This window comes from Ipomoea triloba, chromosome 9 (genome assembly GCF_003576645.1).
Source record: "Ipomoea triloba cultivar NCNSP0323 chromosome 9, ASM357664v1".
Lineage (NCBI taxonomy): Eukaryota > Viridiplantae > Streptophyta > Magnoliopsida > Solanales > Convolvulaceae > Ipomoea > Ipomoea triloba.
Window position 1 is genome coordinate 12,982,421 of NC_044924.1, and position 17,898 is coordinate 13,000,318.

The 17,898-nt window shown below is 35.4% G+C and overlaps 2 protein-coding genes, 1 long non-coding RNA gene and 1 other non-coding gene across 4 annotated transcripts in view; 2 read left to right on the forward strand and 2 right to left on the reverse strand.

The window, feature by feature from the left end:
• Nucleotides 1-4,726, forward strand: part of LOC116029571 — a 12,895-nt gene extending 8,169 nt beyond the window's left edge. Inside the window, exons 11-12 of the mRNA XM_031271622.1 lie at nt 4,317-4,413; nt 4,462-4,726. Coding sequence (XP_031127482.1) covers nt 4,317-4,413; nt 4,462-4,726 — 362 coding nt within the window. The remainder of the gene's footprint in view (nt 1-4,316; nt 4,414-4,461) is intronic.
• Nucleotides 4,727-7,175: 2,449 nt separating this feature from the next.
• Nucleotides 7,176-8,144, reverse strand: LOC116030735. Its single transcript, XM_031273057.1, has one exon. The coding sequence runs from the start codon at nt 8,063-8,065 to the stop codon at nt 7,475-7,477; it is 591 nt and encodes a 196-aa protein (XP_031128917.1). The 5' UTR covers nt 8,066-8,144; the 3' UTR covers nt 7,176-7,474.
• A 3,328-nt stretch (nt 8,145-11,472) lies between these two features.
• On the reverse strand, nt 11,473-13,571 carry LOC116030967. The gene is made up of 5 exons (XR_004100470.1): nt 13,376-13,571; nt 12,376-12,444; nt 12,116-12,171; nt 11,982-12,037; nt 11,473-11,684 (listed from the first exon to the last, which is right to left on the reverse strand). It is a non-coding gene; the product is annotated as an uncharacterized LOC116030967 (long non-coding RNA).
• Nucleotides 13,572-16,836: 3,265 nt separating this feature from the next.
• On the forward strand, nt 16,837-16,908 carry TRNAT-UGU. The gene has a single exon. It is a non-coding gene; the product is annotated as a tRNA-Thr (tRNA).
• The last annotated feature ends 990 nt before the right edge of the window (nt 16,909-17,898 follow it).

Consider the following 17,898-nt stretch of genomic DNA (forward strand, 5'->3'; position numbering starts at 1 on the left):
ATATATATATATATATATATATATATATATATATATATATATATATATATATATATATATATATATAAACGATGAAAGAGGAGTGAGGAGTCAAACGGATAGTAGAGGTATGTTTAAAAAAAATTTGCGACTGGGCAGGTAATCAGCAACCCAGATTAGGGTTCTTGCGAAATCGAGGCGGTACGTGAATGGATTTATGTGTAGTAGTTGTGGGTGATGTGTATAATTGTGAGTGTAAAAGAGGGTATAAATGTCGTTCCGCTGAGGATTGGGGCTATCGCATGTATTGTGTGAATTATTAAATCCTAGGCACTAAAGTATTGGAATTCACTAGAATCCAAAGAAAATATGATTTAGGAATTAAAATACAATAAAAGATGCAAATAAAATAAGGGAAAAACTATATGATAAAAGAGTGGGTCAGATTAGGGGTTTTGCAATCTTGATGCTCTAACAATCTCAAAATTAGGGAAAAACAATTAACCAAGGGATTTATTGGCAATGATGCACTCAAGAATTCAAGTTAGCTACTTTCTTAATCAATAACAAGAATTAGGCTAAGATTGCCCCACTTTCGTGATGCATCAATCATAACCTTAAACACAAAAGCATTATAAGCCCACAAATTACCTCTATTCTCATAGTAGGAAAAATTGGGTTAAAAATGTTAATTGCTCTTTTTTTTACAGGTTCATGGATGAATTTGGAAATTATTGGAGTTCGATGGCTTAATTGCTATCCCCCAAATTGTTGAATGGCATATTCATACATTTTCCCAGAAATCAATTATATTGAAGAGTTCTTGATTTTCTTTCGTTATATTATTTTTCTTTTGCAATTACCATAACTCGAATACATATTGGAGCCAGAAGCCTGTTTGAAAGGTTTCTTCCGTTGCGTAATAAATTTCAATGAAAGCACCAATGTTACGTACTGAAATTTAGTACGTAAGAAGGGGAGAAAGAAAGGAAGAAGGTTTTTTTTTTCTCACCTCCATCCCTTCTCCCCTTCTTTCTCTACTTTCAGCATTGAAGACGCCTTGCCCGAATGGATAGCTCAATTGGTCATAGGGACGAAATTTGGGAGAAGAATTCAGGGATCGAGTCTCCTCTCAAAAGCCTCTGTGTTCACTAACCTCTTTTACTGAACTTAATAAAGTTTTATTTACTTTATGTGTGATGGATTTAATTAACTCGGGGTGTTCCGAATCATTAAACCCAATAAATAAAGGAAGATTACCGAATGATGATTCAATAGAAAAGATAATTAATAAATGTCGCGGAGACACTTTTATATTAATATAGTGCTTGTAACAAGATTACAAAGGCATTTTGGATGTAATTGAACATGAAAGAGATGTCTAGCTTGTAAGGAAAATTAGACTTGGCCCTTATGATAACTGCACGTAGCTAATTTATACAAAGGAAATCTCAACTTCCTAGGTTAAACTCGTGGTGGGCCACGAGACTAAGTCGAGGCCCATACGGCGGGCCGTAAGACTAAGTCAAGGCCCATCATTATTATTGGGACTCCTCTTTGACTACTCGAGTTATGCACTTTTAATTCGGACCCCGAGTCTCTATTATTATTGGGTCATTTCTAATATATCCATAATCAGTCCCCCACTCTCCGAGTTGCGAGAAGTCATCAACGAGAGAGAGTAAACGCTTGGCCCAATCAAAGTCGCTCGGGGCTCCATGCTTGAATGCTTCAGGGTCAACTTGAATAGAAATATTTTGATTATTCCAACACCTTCTAAGCTTTTAGCCTTGCAATTAAATTGCTTATCCGAGTCCTCTATGTCTAAGCAACGCGGGGTTGCTTATATTTTTACTCGCATAATGTTGTATATTGTTTTTTGTTTTTGTTTTGTTTTGTTTTTTTTTGTTTTTTTTTTGTTTTTGTTTTTGTTTTGTGTTTGCATTTTCTTTCTTTTGCTTTTTTCTTATCGTTTGCTTTTTCGCGTTGGCGTTAGACCAAGGTACATCAACCCTCAGCCCTTAGCGCACCCGTTCAATGGTAGGCAAGGTCCAACCTTGTACCCTCCTTAGGGTGTCAATCATTCTAAGTCGAGACCATTCGGTCTTACACCTAGAGACTCTTCCATTTGGCGATAGGCGAGGTCGGACCTCGTACCGCCCCTAGGGCTTTTAGTTGTCCTAAGTCGAGGCTATTTAGCCTTATGTCTAGGGACTCTTCAGTTCAGCAATAGTCGAGGTCAGACCTCGTATCGCCCCTAGAGAGTTTAGTCGTTTTAAGTCGAAAATCCTTTGATTTTTTTTTAGACTTAATGACTCTCGCCCGTTCGACGATAGGCGAGGTCGGACCCCGTACCGCCCTTTGGGAATTAACCCCTTAAATGAGGTGGGCTACGACGTTGACCATGAAGCCGTTGCAATTTCGCCCGGGGGGTCGGCCACGGAGAACCCTCTCTTCCCCCTCCCTCGAATAGTAGTAAAATGAGTACATAACGAAATTTGCTACTTTATTATGAGGTGAAACTCAAGGGGTCGGACCACTACCTTACATATAATAAGCCAATAATAGGCTCTTCCGTCAGGTAGTGAGCGGGGGCGGGTCCCATACCATCAGTAGAGAATGCTAAGGTCAAGACCAACGCGCACGACCGTGACCATGAATTGCTTACTCAGCCTAGAGTTAGGTGAGGTCAGACCTCACAATGCCACTAGGGAGAAATAATAATAATAATAAATGGAAAATAACAACATTGTTTTGTTTTTTTTTTTTGTTTTTGTTTTGTTTTTTTTGTTTTTTTTTTTTGCTAAGTGCTAAGATTTTTTACAAAGGAGGGTGGTTGCTATATGGTAGTGTGCACTGTGCAGTCTGTGCCTCGACAATTAAATATGACAGCAGGCATCGAATGGAAAGAGATTGGCTCTTCCCTCATTACAGCACTTCAAAGCAAAAAATTTGCAATGCAACTTCTTACCTTTAAACTAAGCTGCAGCCATGCAAGATGAGGATTATTATGCTCCTTTGCAATAACTACACAAGCTTTGACAAGTGGCATCTGCTCTGTTAATTGTCTAGCATACCAGCATATGTTCTAGCACTCAAAATTTCTTGCCTAAAATTTAGATGCCCATGCATAGCCTGTTTATTTTTGGAATCTCTGATCTATCCAAACTGGTTGTTCTACGTGATCCTCGCAGGTCATGTTGATTATGCATAATAAAAAGAAACCTGCGATCAAGAATATTCCGAGTAGCGCCCAGGTCCAACAATAGAGCGTCCTCCAATACTATTTTTTTTCTCTCGAATTCGAATGAATATGATCGTTTTAGCAGAAAATCTGGATCGTTGAATATGTCCTCTGATTTGTTGTTTCGTCTCGGAGACGGTTCTTGCGTGATCTCCCCGACAAGAGTGATCGTCTTCGGTGGAGACTGAAATTCAATATTTTTGTTCTCTTCGCCTAAGCTCTGGCGACTTGACCAAGACGTGGTGGAATCAGAAGCATTACTCAAAGCTCTGGTGGTAGCCTAACGTCACGTTAGGCTTGTGCAGCTGGATGCGAAACCATTGCCGGGAACCTCCCCTCCCTACCTGATTTCCTCGAATTGGAAGAAATTCAGGTATACCCATTCGTAGTGGGTGGTGCGGTTATCGCGAATCACGGACGCATATGGTGGAAGTGCATACCAATAATAAACATAATTTATTTTCATAGAATTATGTACGTACGCATATGGTGGAATTGCATGCATGCTTATTCCAAATTATAGCCATTGTGAATCTCATATTTGCAAGGCTCTTGTATGACCAAACTGATGCAACGCTTCATGTCTGCTCACATCATTGTAAAGTTCATGCATGATTGCGATATATATCGACGCCAGCTGGAATCGCCTCCGATCCACTTTATTATCCACCATATCATATCATTTAATTTGGCGCATATCATAAAATTTCATGTACTGCATGCCGTACCACCATCACTGAAAACGTACGTTGATACAAACTTCTACTTGAAGGGAAATCATGATTAGATCTCCTGTCAAATTTAAAAACTTGTGTCTATTATGGCCCTGTTTGGTAAATGACTGTTGGTTGATTGGGTTGGCTGTTTAGGTTAGAATGTATGAATTGTTGATAATATTAGCTGATTCTAGAAAGTTGTTTAATAAATTAATTGTTAGCTGATAGTTTTTTGGTATAATTTCTTTTCTCAAAAAGCTAATTGAAAAGGCTGCTTTGAATAGCCTTTTGAATTTTAGCATTTTGAAGTTACAAAAAGCTTATTAACCAAACAACTAATAGTACGTGGGCCTATTATTTGCGAATAAATCCCATAGGAGCTACAGGTAGTCCAGAGAACGGTGAAGATGAAGTTGCGGTTGACGGAAATGACAATGACACCCACGCCACCTATGATCTGATCAGCAACTTTGGGTAATTACCCAGAAATCATATACGGTAGTAATTATGGTGGTGTACCAGGAACGCGATAGTCCTACGCGCTCGATGTGATAGTTCTACCAGGTACGCGAGATCACCGGCACGTCAGACTTCATTTGTGATTCCAAAGCTACGGACTCTCAGCCGATCAGAAGGGTCTCCCAACACCACCACCGCGCACGGCCAGAAACACTTGGCAGAATCAACCGGATTCTCCGGCCAATTCTGTGATATCACAGCGGAGCTGAAGGCACCGGCTTCATACCTCGCTGTGGACGTCGTCACAATGACCAGCTCTCTCATCTAAAATCTGAGGCGACTCTGAGCTTGTCTGCTGATGACGATGCGACGGGAGCGACGAGGTGGCTGGGGGCGTAGTCGGCAGCGGCGGCCCCAACTCCATTTTCAATGATATTAATTATAGCTGAGTAAGATCACTATCAGTGTAGTCACTTTTTTTTTGGATGTGTACATGAGCTTGAGATGAGATCTAGAAAGAGAAAAAAATGGATGATCAGAAGAAGTATAAATGCCCAGCGAAGTGGACGCCTTTTTCCTCTGATGGAAAGATCGCGGAACGTTATGATCCGTGGAAAGTTTGATTGATTTCTGGTGTGGCATGCAGCGAGGTAATATCCGATCTATCTGGATCGAGCCAAGTCCGGCAAAATGGTGACGATGCAATTGCTGGTGCCTGATTTGGCCGGAATGATGGCTTTTGAGCCTGGGTTTTTATTTTTATTTTTTTTATTGGGGCTCAGGGATCGGATTGTTTTGGCTTGGGACAACTCTGGTGCGGTCGAGGGTTGCGATCGGATCTTGCCATTGTTCCAGTGTTGGGTTCTGTATGAAATGTGAATTAAAGAGCATGCTCGAGCTTGTGCGTCAAGCTCTCAATGTGCATTTTTGTACTAGTGATTACCGAATGATGATTCGATAGAAAAGATAATTAATAAATGTCGCAGAGACACTTTTATATTAATATAGTGCTTGTAACAAGATTACAAAGGGATTTTGGATGTAATTGAACATGAAAGAGATGTCTAGCTTGAAAGGAAAATTAGACCTGCCCCTTATGATAACTGCACGTAGCTAATTTATACAAAGGAAATCTCAACTTCCTAGGCTAAACTCGTGGTGGGCCACGAGACTAAGTCGAGGCCCATACGGCAGGCCGTAAGACTAAGTCAAGGCCCATTATTCTGGGTCCAGAGACGAGCCCTGGGTTTGGGACTCCTCTTCAACAACTCGAGTTATGCACTTTCGGACCCCGGGTCTCTATTATTATTGGGTCATTTCTAATATATCCATAACTATATCTATCTATACTATTAATAAAAACAAATTCCTCTATTATTTTAACTTCCCGCCCAAAACACTCTATACTGTTAATAAAATTTTTTTAAATATCTATAATATTAAAATATTAAATTAAATAAAAAATTTCAATTCTATATAAAAGACTTTAATTTTAATTAATTTAATAGGCTTAAAATAATTAATAACATGTTAATTTCAATTCTATATAAAATATTAAATTAAATAAAAGATTTCAATTCTAATATAATTTAATTATGTAAGTCCATGTTAATTTTAATTATATATTGCAATAGTATTGTAAAAAATCAATCTACAACATTTTGAAAATGAACCGATGTTATATTGAAAATGAATATAATATAGTGATTTAATATAATTGTATGTTAATTTAATACATTATAATTAAAATATCAATATAGGTGTTATTTAAATTTTTTTTTAATTAAAACTTTTTAATGATATATATTTGTATATATTAATTTTATTTGTATTAAAAGAAAAACTGAACTTAAGTTGAAAAAGAATATATGGAGTATTAGTTTAGTTTACCAAGTAGACCATGATTCACGGTATAATAAATATTTAAGGTAATCATTACTATAAACTAAATTAACATATATAGCATTTTTGTAATTATTTAATTAGGTAAAAATGATTGTAATTGCAAATTTCAAAACAAAATATTTTTTTAAGATGGCGGGAAAACAACACTTATGTTTTAATATATATATATATAGATATAGATATAGATATATAGATTTTTTCAATAATTGTTTCACATCTTTGTGCATCCATGCCAGAGCACATTGTTGTGCCTTCCCGTACATATTGTTGTGGATGAGATGCAACCGCACCGCACCGCTTTTTTTTTCACTTGAACCCATCCCCCCCTCTCTCTCTCTCTCACTCTCTCTCTCTCTCTATATATATATATATATATTCCAATCAGTTTTCCATAATTTAATCAAAACAAAACCCTTTGATTTGGTTTCGGTTCAGTTTGATTTGATTTGCGTAATCTGAACAAAAATGCCCACACCTCAGCATATCAGCATATATATGATCTCCTAAAATTCCCAATACTATTACCAATAATGAAACCCCATCACTACAACATATTAAAATACACCTTTTTCCTTTGTACGTAGCACAACTGCACAAGATTTTGGGAGGAAGCCAGGCCCCCTTTTTGGCCTGCCTTCAAACTTAGATTGATCATGGTATTATGCTAAAAATATCAATATCAAATTGAATATCTCATTCTACAACTGATGCAATCAATTCAACACCAACAAACTATAGCCACAAAATTAAACACTCAACAATGCATTATATTCTTTTTTAGTATTATTGACTCTCTTACAATATAATATCTGTTCATAGCTACTTTTCTCAACCAAATGAAGCACAAAAGTTAATATCTTCTTCACTGAGGCTCAAACCCACCCCTCCTGTTGGGGCAACCAGATGCTACTAGACCACAAGATGTTGTCATACCACAAGATCTTTGACAACAGTGCATTCTATTCAACACCAACAAACTATAGCCAGAAAATTAAACACTCAACAATGCATTCTATTTTTTTTAGTACTATTGACTCTCTTACAATGTAGTATCTGTTTATAACTACTTTCTCAAGCAAATGAAGCATTGACTCAAACTCACCCCTCTCATGTCAGGTGCAACCGGGTACCGCTAGACCACAAGATTTTTGAGAATGCATTCTATTCTTAATCAATTTGTTGCACACTCCATATGCGTGCCACATTTACAAGTGAAACAATAGTAAAACCAACACCCCCACTTTAGAACAACGCGTTTACAAACGAAACACTCGAATTCTTCTTCTCCTTCTTCTTCGCCTATCTCCTTCCCCTTTAAGTTTGAGTAACACAACGCCAGAGGATGCGGGTGATCTTCCCGGACCTCCGTCTCCGGCACCGACGCGCACTCCACGTGGAGGTCAAACTTGCACCTGCTGCAGTGGAAAATGAAAGCGTGGCCGGAGTTCCCGCACGCGTCGCACGTGAACTCCCGATCGGAGTACGGCGGCGAGGGGAGGAGTGTGAGCGCGTGCTTGGGGTGCGCGTCGTGCCGGATCTTGCGCGGCAAGTCGAAGCACGAGTCGTGGAGGACGAAGCCGCAGCTTGGCTTTGTGCACGTGTACTTTGAGGCGTAGCCGGCGCCGGCGATGTGGAACTCGCAGCCGCAGCATATTGCTTCTTCTTCTTCTTCTTTGTGTTTGTCTGGTTTGAAGGTGGATCTCGAGAGCTGTAGCGGATGGCGGTGGCTGAAGTGGTTGAACCGCGGCGTCATCTCCGCCATCGTTTCTCTCTCCCTCTCTCTCTCTCTCTCTCGAGATTTGAATGAGACGATAACTGCTGATGGCGAGTAAGTTGACCGAAACGCCAGAGTGCAGTGTATGTGTACAGCATGAATGCAAGAATTTCGTACTGAATGGTGGGTGGGGCCCAAAATTATGTCAACGTAACTGCCGCCATTGATTTAGCCATAGATAGAAATATAAATATACCAAAGACTACTTCTATATGGTTGTATTAGCCAGCTGCTTGGTAATTTGCTGATGTACTGATTTAACCAAATTCAACTTTTCTTGTTGGTATAGGCTAATTGGATACAATATTGATGGATATATTAGACTCAACTCGAAGCTTTTAAGTCTCAAAGCCGTGGTACCGACTAAAGGTGAAGCATGCGGATTGAGGCTAATCTTGGGGTCGGCATGGGACTTGAGGTTGGCCTTCGTAGTTGGTCGGTGTGATAGTTGAGAGAAGACCGAGTTTTGCAGGAGTTCCCCATATACGTGAAAGCTGTTAGAAAAGACTCGTATAAATAGTTAATTAAGTCCTTATCTATTTCAAAAAAAAAAAAAAAAGTCCTTATCTAGTTTACGACAGAGTAGAGCTTGTCCTATTCTAAAACTCTTATTATAATACCCAAAGAATCAAATAGCCATTTACGAGCATTCTAGTCCCCTCTTTACAATATATTGTCCTTATTCTTTATTTGGAGTTGATTAGTATGAACCTTCGTTTTAATTTTGTCAAGATCAAAAGCTTACCACTACGCCAAAACGTATAGCTATACAGTACACTAGTACAGAACTGCACATCTGTTACACTTGTACAAGGGTATCCGCATCACTTGCACAAGTTTAGCATATGTGGGTGTCGCGGAAAGCTAAGAATCTGCGTCACTTTTTTGGAAAATGTGTCACGAATTCATATTAAAAGAAAAATGCACCGGTATCTACTACACTTTCAAGTTGAAAGTGTAGTGGATTCATATTTTTTAGAAAATACACAGGTATCCGCAACACTTTATAGTAGAAAGTGTAGCGGATATCCCTTATTTTTAAAATATAGTTATTTGCGTTCTTGACCCATTCCAGTTCCATCCCATGAAGTGCAATATACGGCTCACCATTATCCCTTAATCTATCCACCAACCTCTTCCCAAACTCCTCACCAAACTTGACAGTCGTGCAGAATGATTCGTCAAGCTCGTTAATCAACTCTTTTATGCCACACGTATGATTCATGCAACCAGTATCCAAATACCATGTGTGTTGATTTAGATTATCATTTGATGAAGAAACCATCAAACTCTCATGGTATGTTTCAACACCACTTCCAACACCATCTGAGTTACTCACCTCGCGTGCATAATTGACAATTTGGTTGTCATTCCTATACCAGCATTCATTTGCATAATGATCATGTTTGTGACAACAATAGCACTCTACATTTGATTTGTCTTGCTTCCCTCCACCACGTCAACAACCTCAACTTCTCGAAGTCTGTGTGTTGCATGTTTTGTTCACCACGTCCTTTGTTGGAGTGATTTCCAATTCTGATATATTTCTACCTCGACTGGAATCACCGATCGAGGCTTGCGCTTGAATAACTTGTTCCAACGGCTTCTAACATTTGTTGTCATTGTCATTCAACCCCAACTCGTGTGCCTTCAATGAACTAGACAATGACTTGACTGTCATTGTTGTCATATCATTAGCCTCCTCGATCACGGTCACACCATGCTCAAGTCTTGGAATCAAGCTAAGGCTCTCAAAATTTTCTCTACCTTACTTTTTTTTGACAAAGTTTCATCAATGTTCTTCATGTTGTTGGTCAATGCTAGAACACGATTAATATAGAAATCAATTGTTTCACCCTACCCCATATACACTTGCTCGTACTGACGTCTTAATGTTTGAAGACGTACCTCGATCTTGGTTTTATCATCATCCTTGTAGGGGTACGTTGATTAGAATATTCCATGCCTCATACGAGGTTTTCACACCTTCAATTTGCTTAAAGGTTTCATCACTCATCCCTTGATTGATGCAGTACAACACCTTCTTGTCTTTCTTCTTCTCAGCTGTATTGTCTATCAATTTTGCAGGAATTCTACTTTCAACATTTTCCAGCAAATCATGATCATCAAACAACACCTTCATTTGAGCGCACTAACGATTGTAGTTCTTTCCATTAGTAATGGCACTACACCAAAAAGGTTATTTAGAGGCGGTTAATTTTTTATTTAGAGGCGGTTCAAAACCGCCACTAAACTGTTTAGAGGCGGTTCTCCAACCGTGTCTAAATAGTGTGTCGCGAAAGATTTAGAGGCGGTTTTAGACAAGTGTGGGAATTGTTGATCAGCATTGCATTTAGAGGCAGTTTTGAAACCGCCGCTAAATATAAGGTAGTTTACTTTGCTTTTAGCGGCGGTTCTCTAACCGCCTCTAAAAATGAGGTACTTTACTTTTGCATTTAGTGATGGTTTTGTAACCGCCACTAAATATATCTATTTATTTGTTCGTTTAAATTTTAGTGGCGGTTATTAAGTGTCGCTAAATATTTTTCTTTATTTAATTTTTAAAATATTAGAGACAGTTATTTAAGTGTCGCTAAATAATTTTTTATTTTCATAATTAAGTGTTGTTAAATAATTATCATTTCATTATATTTCTTCAAAAATCTTTATATTCAAATGTATATTACAATCACAAATAAATTCTATGTAACATTCAAATAATAACATTCAATAGTATTCAATAATGTTAATTAATAGCTAGTAATTTTTTATAACAACAATCACTAGAGTATTCAATAGTATTTTTTTTTATAACAAGTGATCCTAGCAAAATCACAAACTCCGTACAAACATATTAATTCCTTGCAAGTGATTCCGCACAAACATATTAGTTCCCTGACCAGATCATAGTGTCTATCAGCAGTTGTCAATCAGGGATGCAAACCACCACTGCTCACCAGTGCTCTCCCACCGGCCATTGAAAACAAATTGTTTGTAAAGTCCACTTCAAAAGAATAAACAAAGGTTGTAGTTAGAGTACTACCCCCAGTACCTAAATGTTGGATACGTGAAAACTATATAGGGAAATGAACTACAATTTTAGTCGTAGTAGTGGTAGCACTTACACTAAGTAACACAACTGTTTCCAGAGAAGATCTAAATGTCATATAGGCTGTACTTTCATGTTCACCAGCTCTGTATTAAAAAACAGATACTTGAATATTAACACAAGACAACAAACATTATATGCATTCAGAGGTAATAGATAATTCCTTATCATAATGTACACCAAAATGTAACAATACTAACAGGAAAAGGGCAATACATTATAANCTAAATCCAACCTTGATATGCATTACCTTGTAGTATAACTCAACAACAGTATCCACGGATAAAGAAATACAAGTTGTGACATCCAAAGGAAGAATCTTAACAGTTGCATGAGACATGCATTATTTAGGCCGACTAGTTAGCTCCGTTGAAACCATATTATTAAAATAAAACATTAAACTACTTACATTTGCCTCCACTAAAAAATATCATAGTTGTTGTTGTTGTTGAGACATTTGCCGACTCATATCCATGAACCTTTTTTATCTTGGCATACCTACATATCCACCAATTAAAAGCATAATATTAGTGATCTCAAAGAATAAAACATAAATGAAAAAAAAAGAGCAAAGCTCTAGGAGAGCAAGCATGCTAACTTGTACAATTTAATCATTATCTATTCTTTCAATTCCACTATCAACAACCGTGGTTATTTCATCATTTAGTTCTTTTGTTAACTGCAAATTTTCAACCTCATTCAAATATTTAGACATGCAGAAGTTATAGATAAGAAATTTAGGTTAAAACCAATCATTCAAATACAAAAATTATGGCAGAAACTTGATATTCTCACCAGAATTCTCTTCGAATATTTTTCCCTAATCTGGCCAGCCTCAATCCGCCTCTTCTCTGAAATTATTCCACTCAGAAAATTAATACCAATTCAAGTAAATGCTAATACACAACACAAAGCAAAATTATACAAACCAAGTTCATGTTGTTGCTTGAATGAACTTTTCACCATCCTGTCTAATTACTGCAACCTAAAAAGTTGAAAATCTTTTCATTAATTTCGAGTACCCAAACACAATCATAATGCTTCTAAACAAATTCAAAACAACAACAAAGAGAATGAAGCACTAAACTTAGGTCTCTTGTAATTTCGGCAATAATTACATCTAAGTTTTGGGTTATCTAAGAAATTCTAAAACAATCAATCAATGGAAAATACAAAAAGTAGAACCAACCTAGAATGATCGGGTTTGAAGAAAACAAATTATTTGCAGACTCGAGTGAGTTCTTGTACTTTGGCATACCTACACATCAAATGAAAAACAAATTTCAGTTTGCGTTCAGTTCAAGGGTTAGTGATCTTAAAGAATAAAACAGAAATGAACAAAAAATAAGAAGAAAAAGAGCAAAGTTCTAGGATAGCAAGTATGTTAACCTGGACAATTAAATCATTATCTGCTCTTTCAATTCCACTATCAACAATAGTGGTTATTTCATCATTACATTAATATATACACAACTTAAAGGTATGGAATGGAAGTCTAGATTATAAGTGAAAGATTAGTCTAACAACAGTGAACAACAAAGTAAGACATCATAATCTAATAATGTGCTAGAAAAATTAGGGAAATTAAGAGCAAAAGATTAGGCCTTCCACATGATGAATTAATGGCATAGTGTCTGCCTTCAACAACTCAAGTTCTTGACTACAGTACGTCAGTACTACATTATAGCTAACAAACATGATGAATTAATTATATATGGGTTCATACAAGATGCATGAATGCATTTATAATCCAAAATTCCTAATTTATTTAATTATTTGAATAGCAAAGTGAAAATAAGCATGTTGGCAAGAACGCTATGCAGTTTGGTTCCATATGGAATCTGTAAATACAACAATATGACCTAAAGCCCAATATGCATTCTGAAAATCTGTAATTCTATAAACATGAAACAAAATACGTAATATGCATATATAGTTTGCAGAATTGAAGATTTGTATATGGATTCCATACGCTATGCGCCTATACAATTTGGTTCCATATGGAAGCCACATTTTGCCATTCCTAATTCCCAAATCACAATACCTTTGCAATTGCAGAATGCAGATTACACAGGCGATAAAAAATTTAGGAATTTAGGCCTAAATTCCTAATTCTATACGCTATGCAATATGGATTTTGCAAATACAACAATACAGCATGAATTCCTAATTCCCAAATCATAAAATACCTTTGCAATTTAGATTACACGGGCGATTAGGGCACTAGGTGAAGCCGCGAAGTCACTGCGAAGACGATTAGGCGAAGGCGTGGTGAGCCGGCGAACTAGAGAGTGGCGAAGGCGTGCGGCTGACTGGTGATTGCAGCTTTTAATGACTTCATTATTACTGTTAAGGAGATTTCAATGGTTATTGTAGCGGTCGATGGCAAGGAGCAGAGGGTGCAAGGCAGAGGACGTTTTACGATTTTGGGAGCAGCTGAGCAGATCAAATAAAATCACTTTTTCTAAAACCATTTAGCATTAAACATAAATATTAATTATAAAAAATATTTAGCATTAAACATGAATATTAATTATCTTAGAGTTTTAGTGACGGTTATGATAAACCGTCACAAATAATTGTCGCTAACAATTAATTATTTAAGTTTTCATATTAAATTAGTGACGGTTTTATAACCGCCTCAAAATAGTCATTTAGAGGCGGTTATATGTAACCGCCTCTAACTATATGTCGCTAAACAATCAATTTGTTGTAGTGTAGGAATAGAATGTTGGGCTATGTTGTTCATTGTGATGACAAGTTGGAACGGCCAAAGATAGCTCTGATACCACTTTATAGAATAACTGGAGTATAAAGTTACTGAATAGAGGTGTGTTAAAAGTGTTGTTGTAACAACTCTGACAACAAATGCGAGACAGAAAGAAAATAACAGAAAGAGAATATTGCAGATGATAATATGTCTTGTCTCATCTCATCTTACAAAGCTTGTGCTAGACCCTTTATATAGGTGTCTAAAGACTAGAAAATAGAATCAAACAACCTAGAAATTAAAGTAGGATCCCAATAAAGCATGATCTTGACTAACTAAAAAAAATTAATCAACAATGAACAATAATTAAATCAAAATTATAATGATGGTCCAACAATGTGTTGTAAGTAATTTATCCAAACTGATTCATTTCAATTCCCATTATATTGGCGGTAGTTAGAGTCGATCTAATTTTTGCAAGTCAACTATTTAATTGCAATCATTCATATTTAGTTTAGCTGCTTCAGGGACATTGACTTCTATGTATAATGGCAAAAGTAGGTTTTGAGCACTCCAGTAATGGTCTCCGGATAAGCTTCAATATGTGGTTGTAAGCAACACCAAATTTTATTCTCGCATTGTAAGCATTACTGGAGCTAAATCTATTGGTGCATTGCATATGAGTTATTCTTTTTTGAATTTTTGCGTTAGTGAAATGCAAAATTTTGCCTTGTTTATTGCTTCTATTAGCTTGAATCTTGATTCCCGATTGCCATAAATTTTATGCTTTAGTTTCTGAGCATTATGAATGCAACTATTAGTCTGTTAAAGCCTTCTCTTAAAACAAAATAAACATTACATATGGTGATTACCCAAGAGAGTGAAACACTAGGCGTCGTTTACTTCATTTCTCTATTTTTCTCTTTTCAGTTCTCCAGTTTTCTTTCCCCATTTCTCCAGTTTCTGATTTTATTTTACAAATTTAATTTTTAAATAAAAATTTCAGAACACTAATACTAAATGTACAAAAGGTAACAAAAGTCGATAAAACAAATTACAAAATAAATTACAACTATTTCAATCATTTGTTTTTGGGTTTACTATTTCAATCATTTTTAGTACATGGTTTGAGTACATAATAATAAAAATTAATAATAATAATAATAATAAGTAATAGTAATTAAAGGAAAAAATAATAATAATAATAATAAATAATAATAATAATAAATAATTAATAATAATAATAATGAAAATTAAAAACTTGTGTGATACCGTCTCACGAGTCTCAATCTGTTAGACGGATCGGATCTTTGATTAATAATGTCAAATATTTGATTCATTAATCAAAGATCTAACTCAGCTCACGGATTGAGATCCATGAAACTGTCTCAGGCAAATGTTTACCTAATAATAATAACAATAACAATAACAATAATAATAATAATAATAATTAGGTTTTCAAAAAATAATAATAGTAATTAAAGGAAAAAGGGTAAAGATATATAATGCGGGGCAGAGGATTCGAACAACAAACCCCTTATACTGTTATACACAGTACTATAGACCCATTTGGAGAGATCTAAATTTTCTTTCTCCAAAAGTATATACAAAGTAGAAGAATGGAGAGGAGTTAAGCAATTGGAGAGATGATTTTAGTAAACATGTTTTTCATTTTTCAATTTTTTCCCTCTCTAATTCTCTATTTTTCCAGAAAATTTTCTATTTTTCCATTTTAGTAAACGACCACTTACTTTTAGATGAGAAATTTATGTTAGTAGTTCTGCACATGTGATCTCTTGAATCAGGATTAGGTTTATCCCTTCGGTGGTGATTGGTGAAGGCTGTTCCATTAAAAATAGGGGTCATGTATAATAGTTTAATTTGGACTTTCATTATTTTTGTTTCTTGTTGCAATCTAAATATAATAGAGTAAATTGAAAAAGATAAAAGACAATAATAGAGAGACACGAACATAGGGAGAGAGAATTTTTTAATATTTAAATTTCGCTATAATGATAGAGATTTATATTTATATAAAGGTAAAAAACATAATCTCAAAAAGCATATGAAAGATGAAGATAGAAGAAACATAATCTCAAATCTAAAAGATCTAAAAAATATCTATAATTGAGGTAATTGAGTTCAAATCCATGTGGACTTCAAGTTATTGTATTCTATGACAAAAATAAAAATGTAATTAAAATATTTTGTGCAAATATAATGCATAAAAATTCAACAAAGAAAGAATACAATTCAAAAGTTAATTTTAAAGTGTCATTTTTCGTTTATATTAAAATACAAAATTATTTGCTAAAATTTCGATGTCAATTCCTTCTAAAATTTTATTTTCAATTACAATTAAGACCAATCTATGAATTAAAAAAAATTAATTATCAAGTATAAAAAATAATAAATTATATCTGAAATATTTTTTAAAAAATTGAGCCCCAAAAATTGGGGACCATGTGCAGTACCCTGGCCAGGACCGGCCCTGATCTTGTCCCTCAACTATTTACGTTTTTTAATTTTTATCTTTAGCTTTTAGTTCGACTAAGATTGGTTCCTGATTCTTGACTATAGATTTAGTTCAGAATGTTATCCCTAGTAAAAAAATTGTTTGACAGGTATAATTTGTGAGGGGAAAAAAAATAGTAAAATTTAGTATTTCTTTCCATTCATGTATGAATATAAATAGAAAGTTCAGATTTACTTACATTTTTTTTAATACAACTGACTCTGTTACAATGTAGTATCTGTTCATAGCTACTTTCTCAACCTACTGAACGCATAAACATATACAATGCTCAATTATATATTGTCATGTTATTACATTTTTATTACTGATCGAGAAATATTTGCATTTGGTGCGAATAGTGAACTGAGGTCTGATCTGAGGGTGTGAATCCTTAATTTTATACTTTTGCTCCCATAAAAGGGTGAGCCCTTATAGCTCAGTGGTAGAGCGTCAGTCTTGTAAACTGAAGGCCTGTAGTTCAATCCTGCACGGGGGCAAACAATGTTTCTTAGGCGCGTATGGATCGGTGAATGGCTTTTAGCCATATTTATCTGCATCTCTTTTCGCTTTGCATTGTTCATTTCTTGATTCTGTTTCTTTCCCACTAACTTCATAGGGGCAAAGAACCCCTGGAGACACAATATGAAGCTTTGAATATTCAGGAGGTGGAGAATCATTATCCGGTCGGAGACGAATTTTTGAATTGAATTCCAAATATGACAAAAAAAACCCCCGACATAAATAGGAAAATATGGGCGTGGGTGAGGAGTTGTAAGAAAAGCTAACACTCCTCACCCGTAGGAGTGTTAGCTTTTAATCATTATTAAGAAAAGACATGATTACGGACGTAGTTTTACATGATTACTTGTAGCTTTTCAATCATTATTAATCATCCAATGATTATTAGCAAATGAATTATTAGTTTTTAATGTTAACAAAAATGAGTAGTTATTAATATTAATAATGAATAGTTATTAATGATTAATTGATGATTAGTTAGTAATGATTAATTATTAATTATATTAAGAATTTGTAATTATATAACATAATAATATTTACTAAGTGGTTAATAATAACAATGAGACAATAGTAACAAGTTAAAAAGAAAAATAATATCTTTTGTTCACTGCTTCTATTTAATTGTTCGATTTTGCCGTACACATTCTCATTAATAGTGTACGTAACTGACCACGGATAAATAATCTCAACATAACAATTACCAATAACTAGCATGAGTATGATGTTCTCATCTATATTGAAGCATACAATCTCATCATCCGCCTAAATCTCAAAATGATCAGTTATTTGCTCCCACTGTTCAATGTAGAATGTTTGATCGAAGTAGAGCCGTAGCTTTCTATCCCTAACTATAATTTGAAACGGTCGTCCGTCTAAGACATTGGCGTCGTTGAGAAACTCAAACAATCAATCATGCTACAGTTGAGTATGAAGATGTTGGTAAGTAATGATATTGTTGGAATTGGTTA

Coding starts and splice junctions, on each gene's coding strand:
- LOC116030735 (XM_031273057.1), bottom strand. CDS start 8,065: ATGGCGGAGATGACGCCGCGGTTCAACCACTTCAGCCACCGCCATCCG.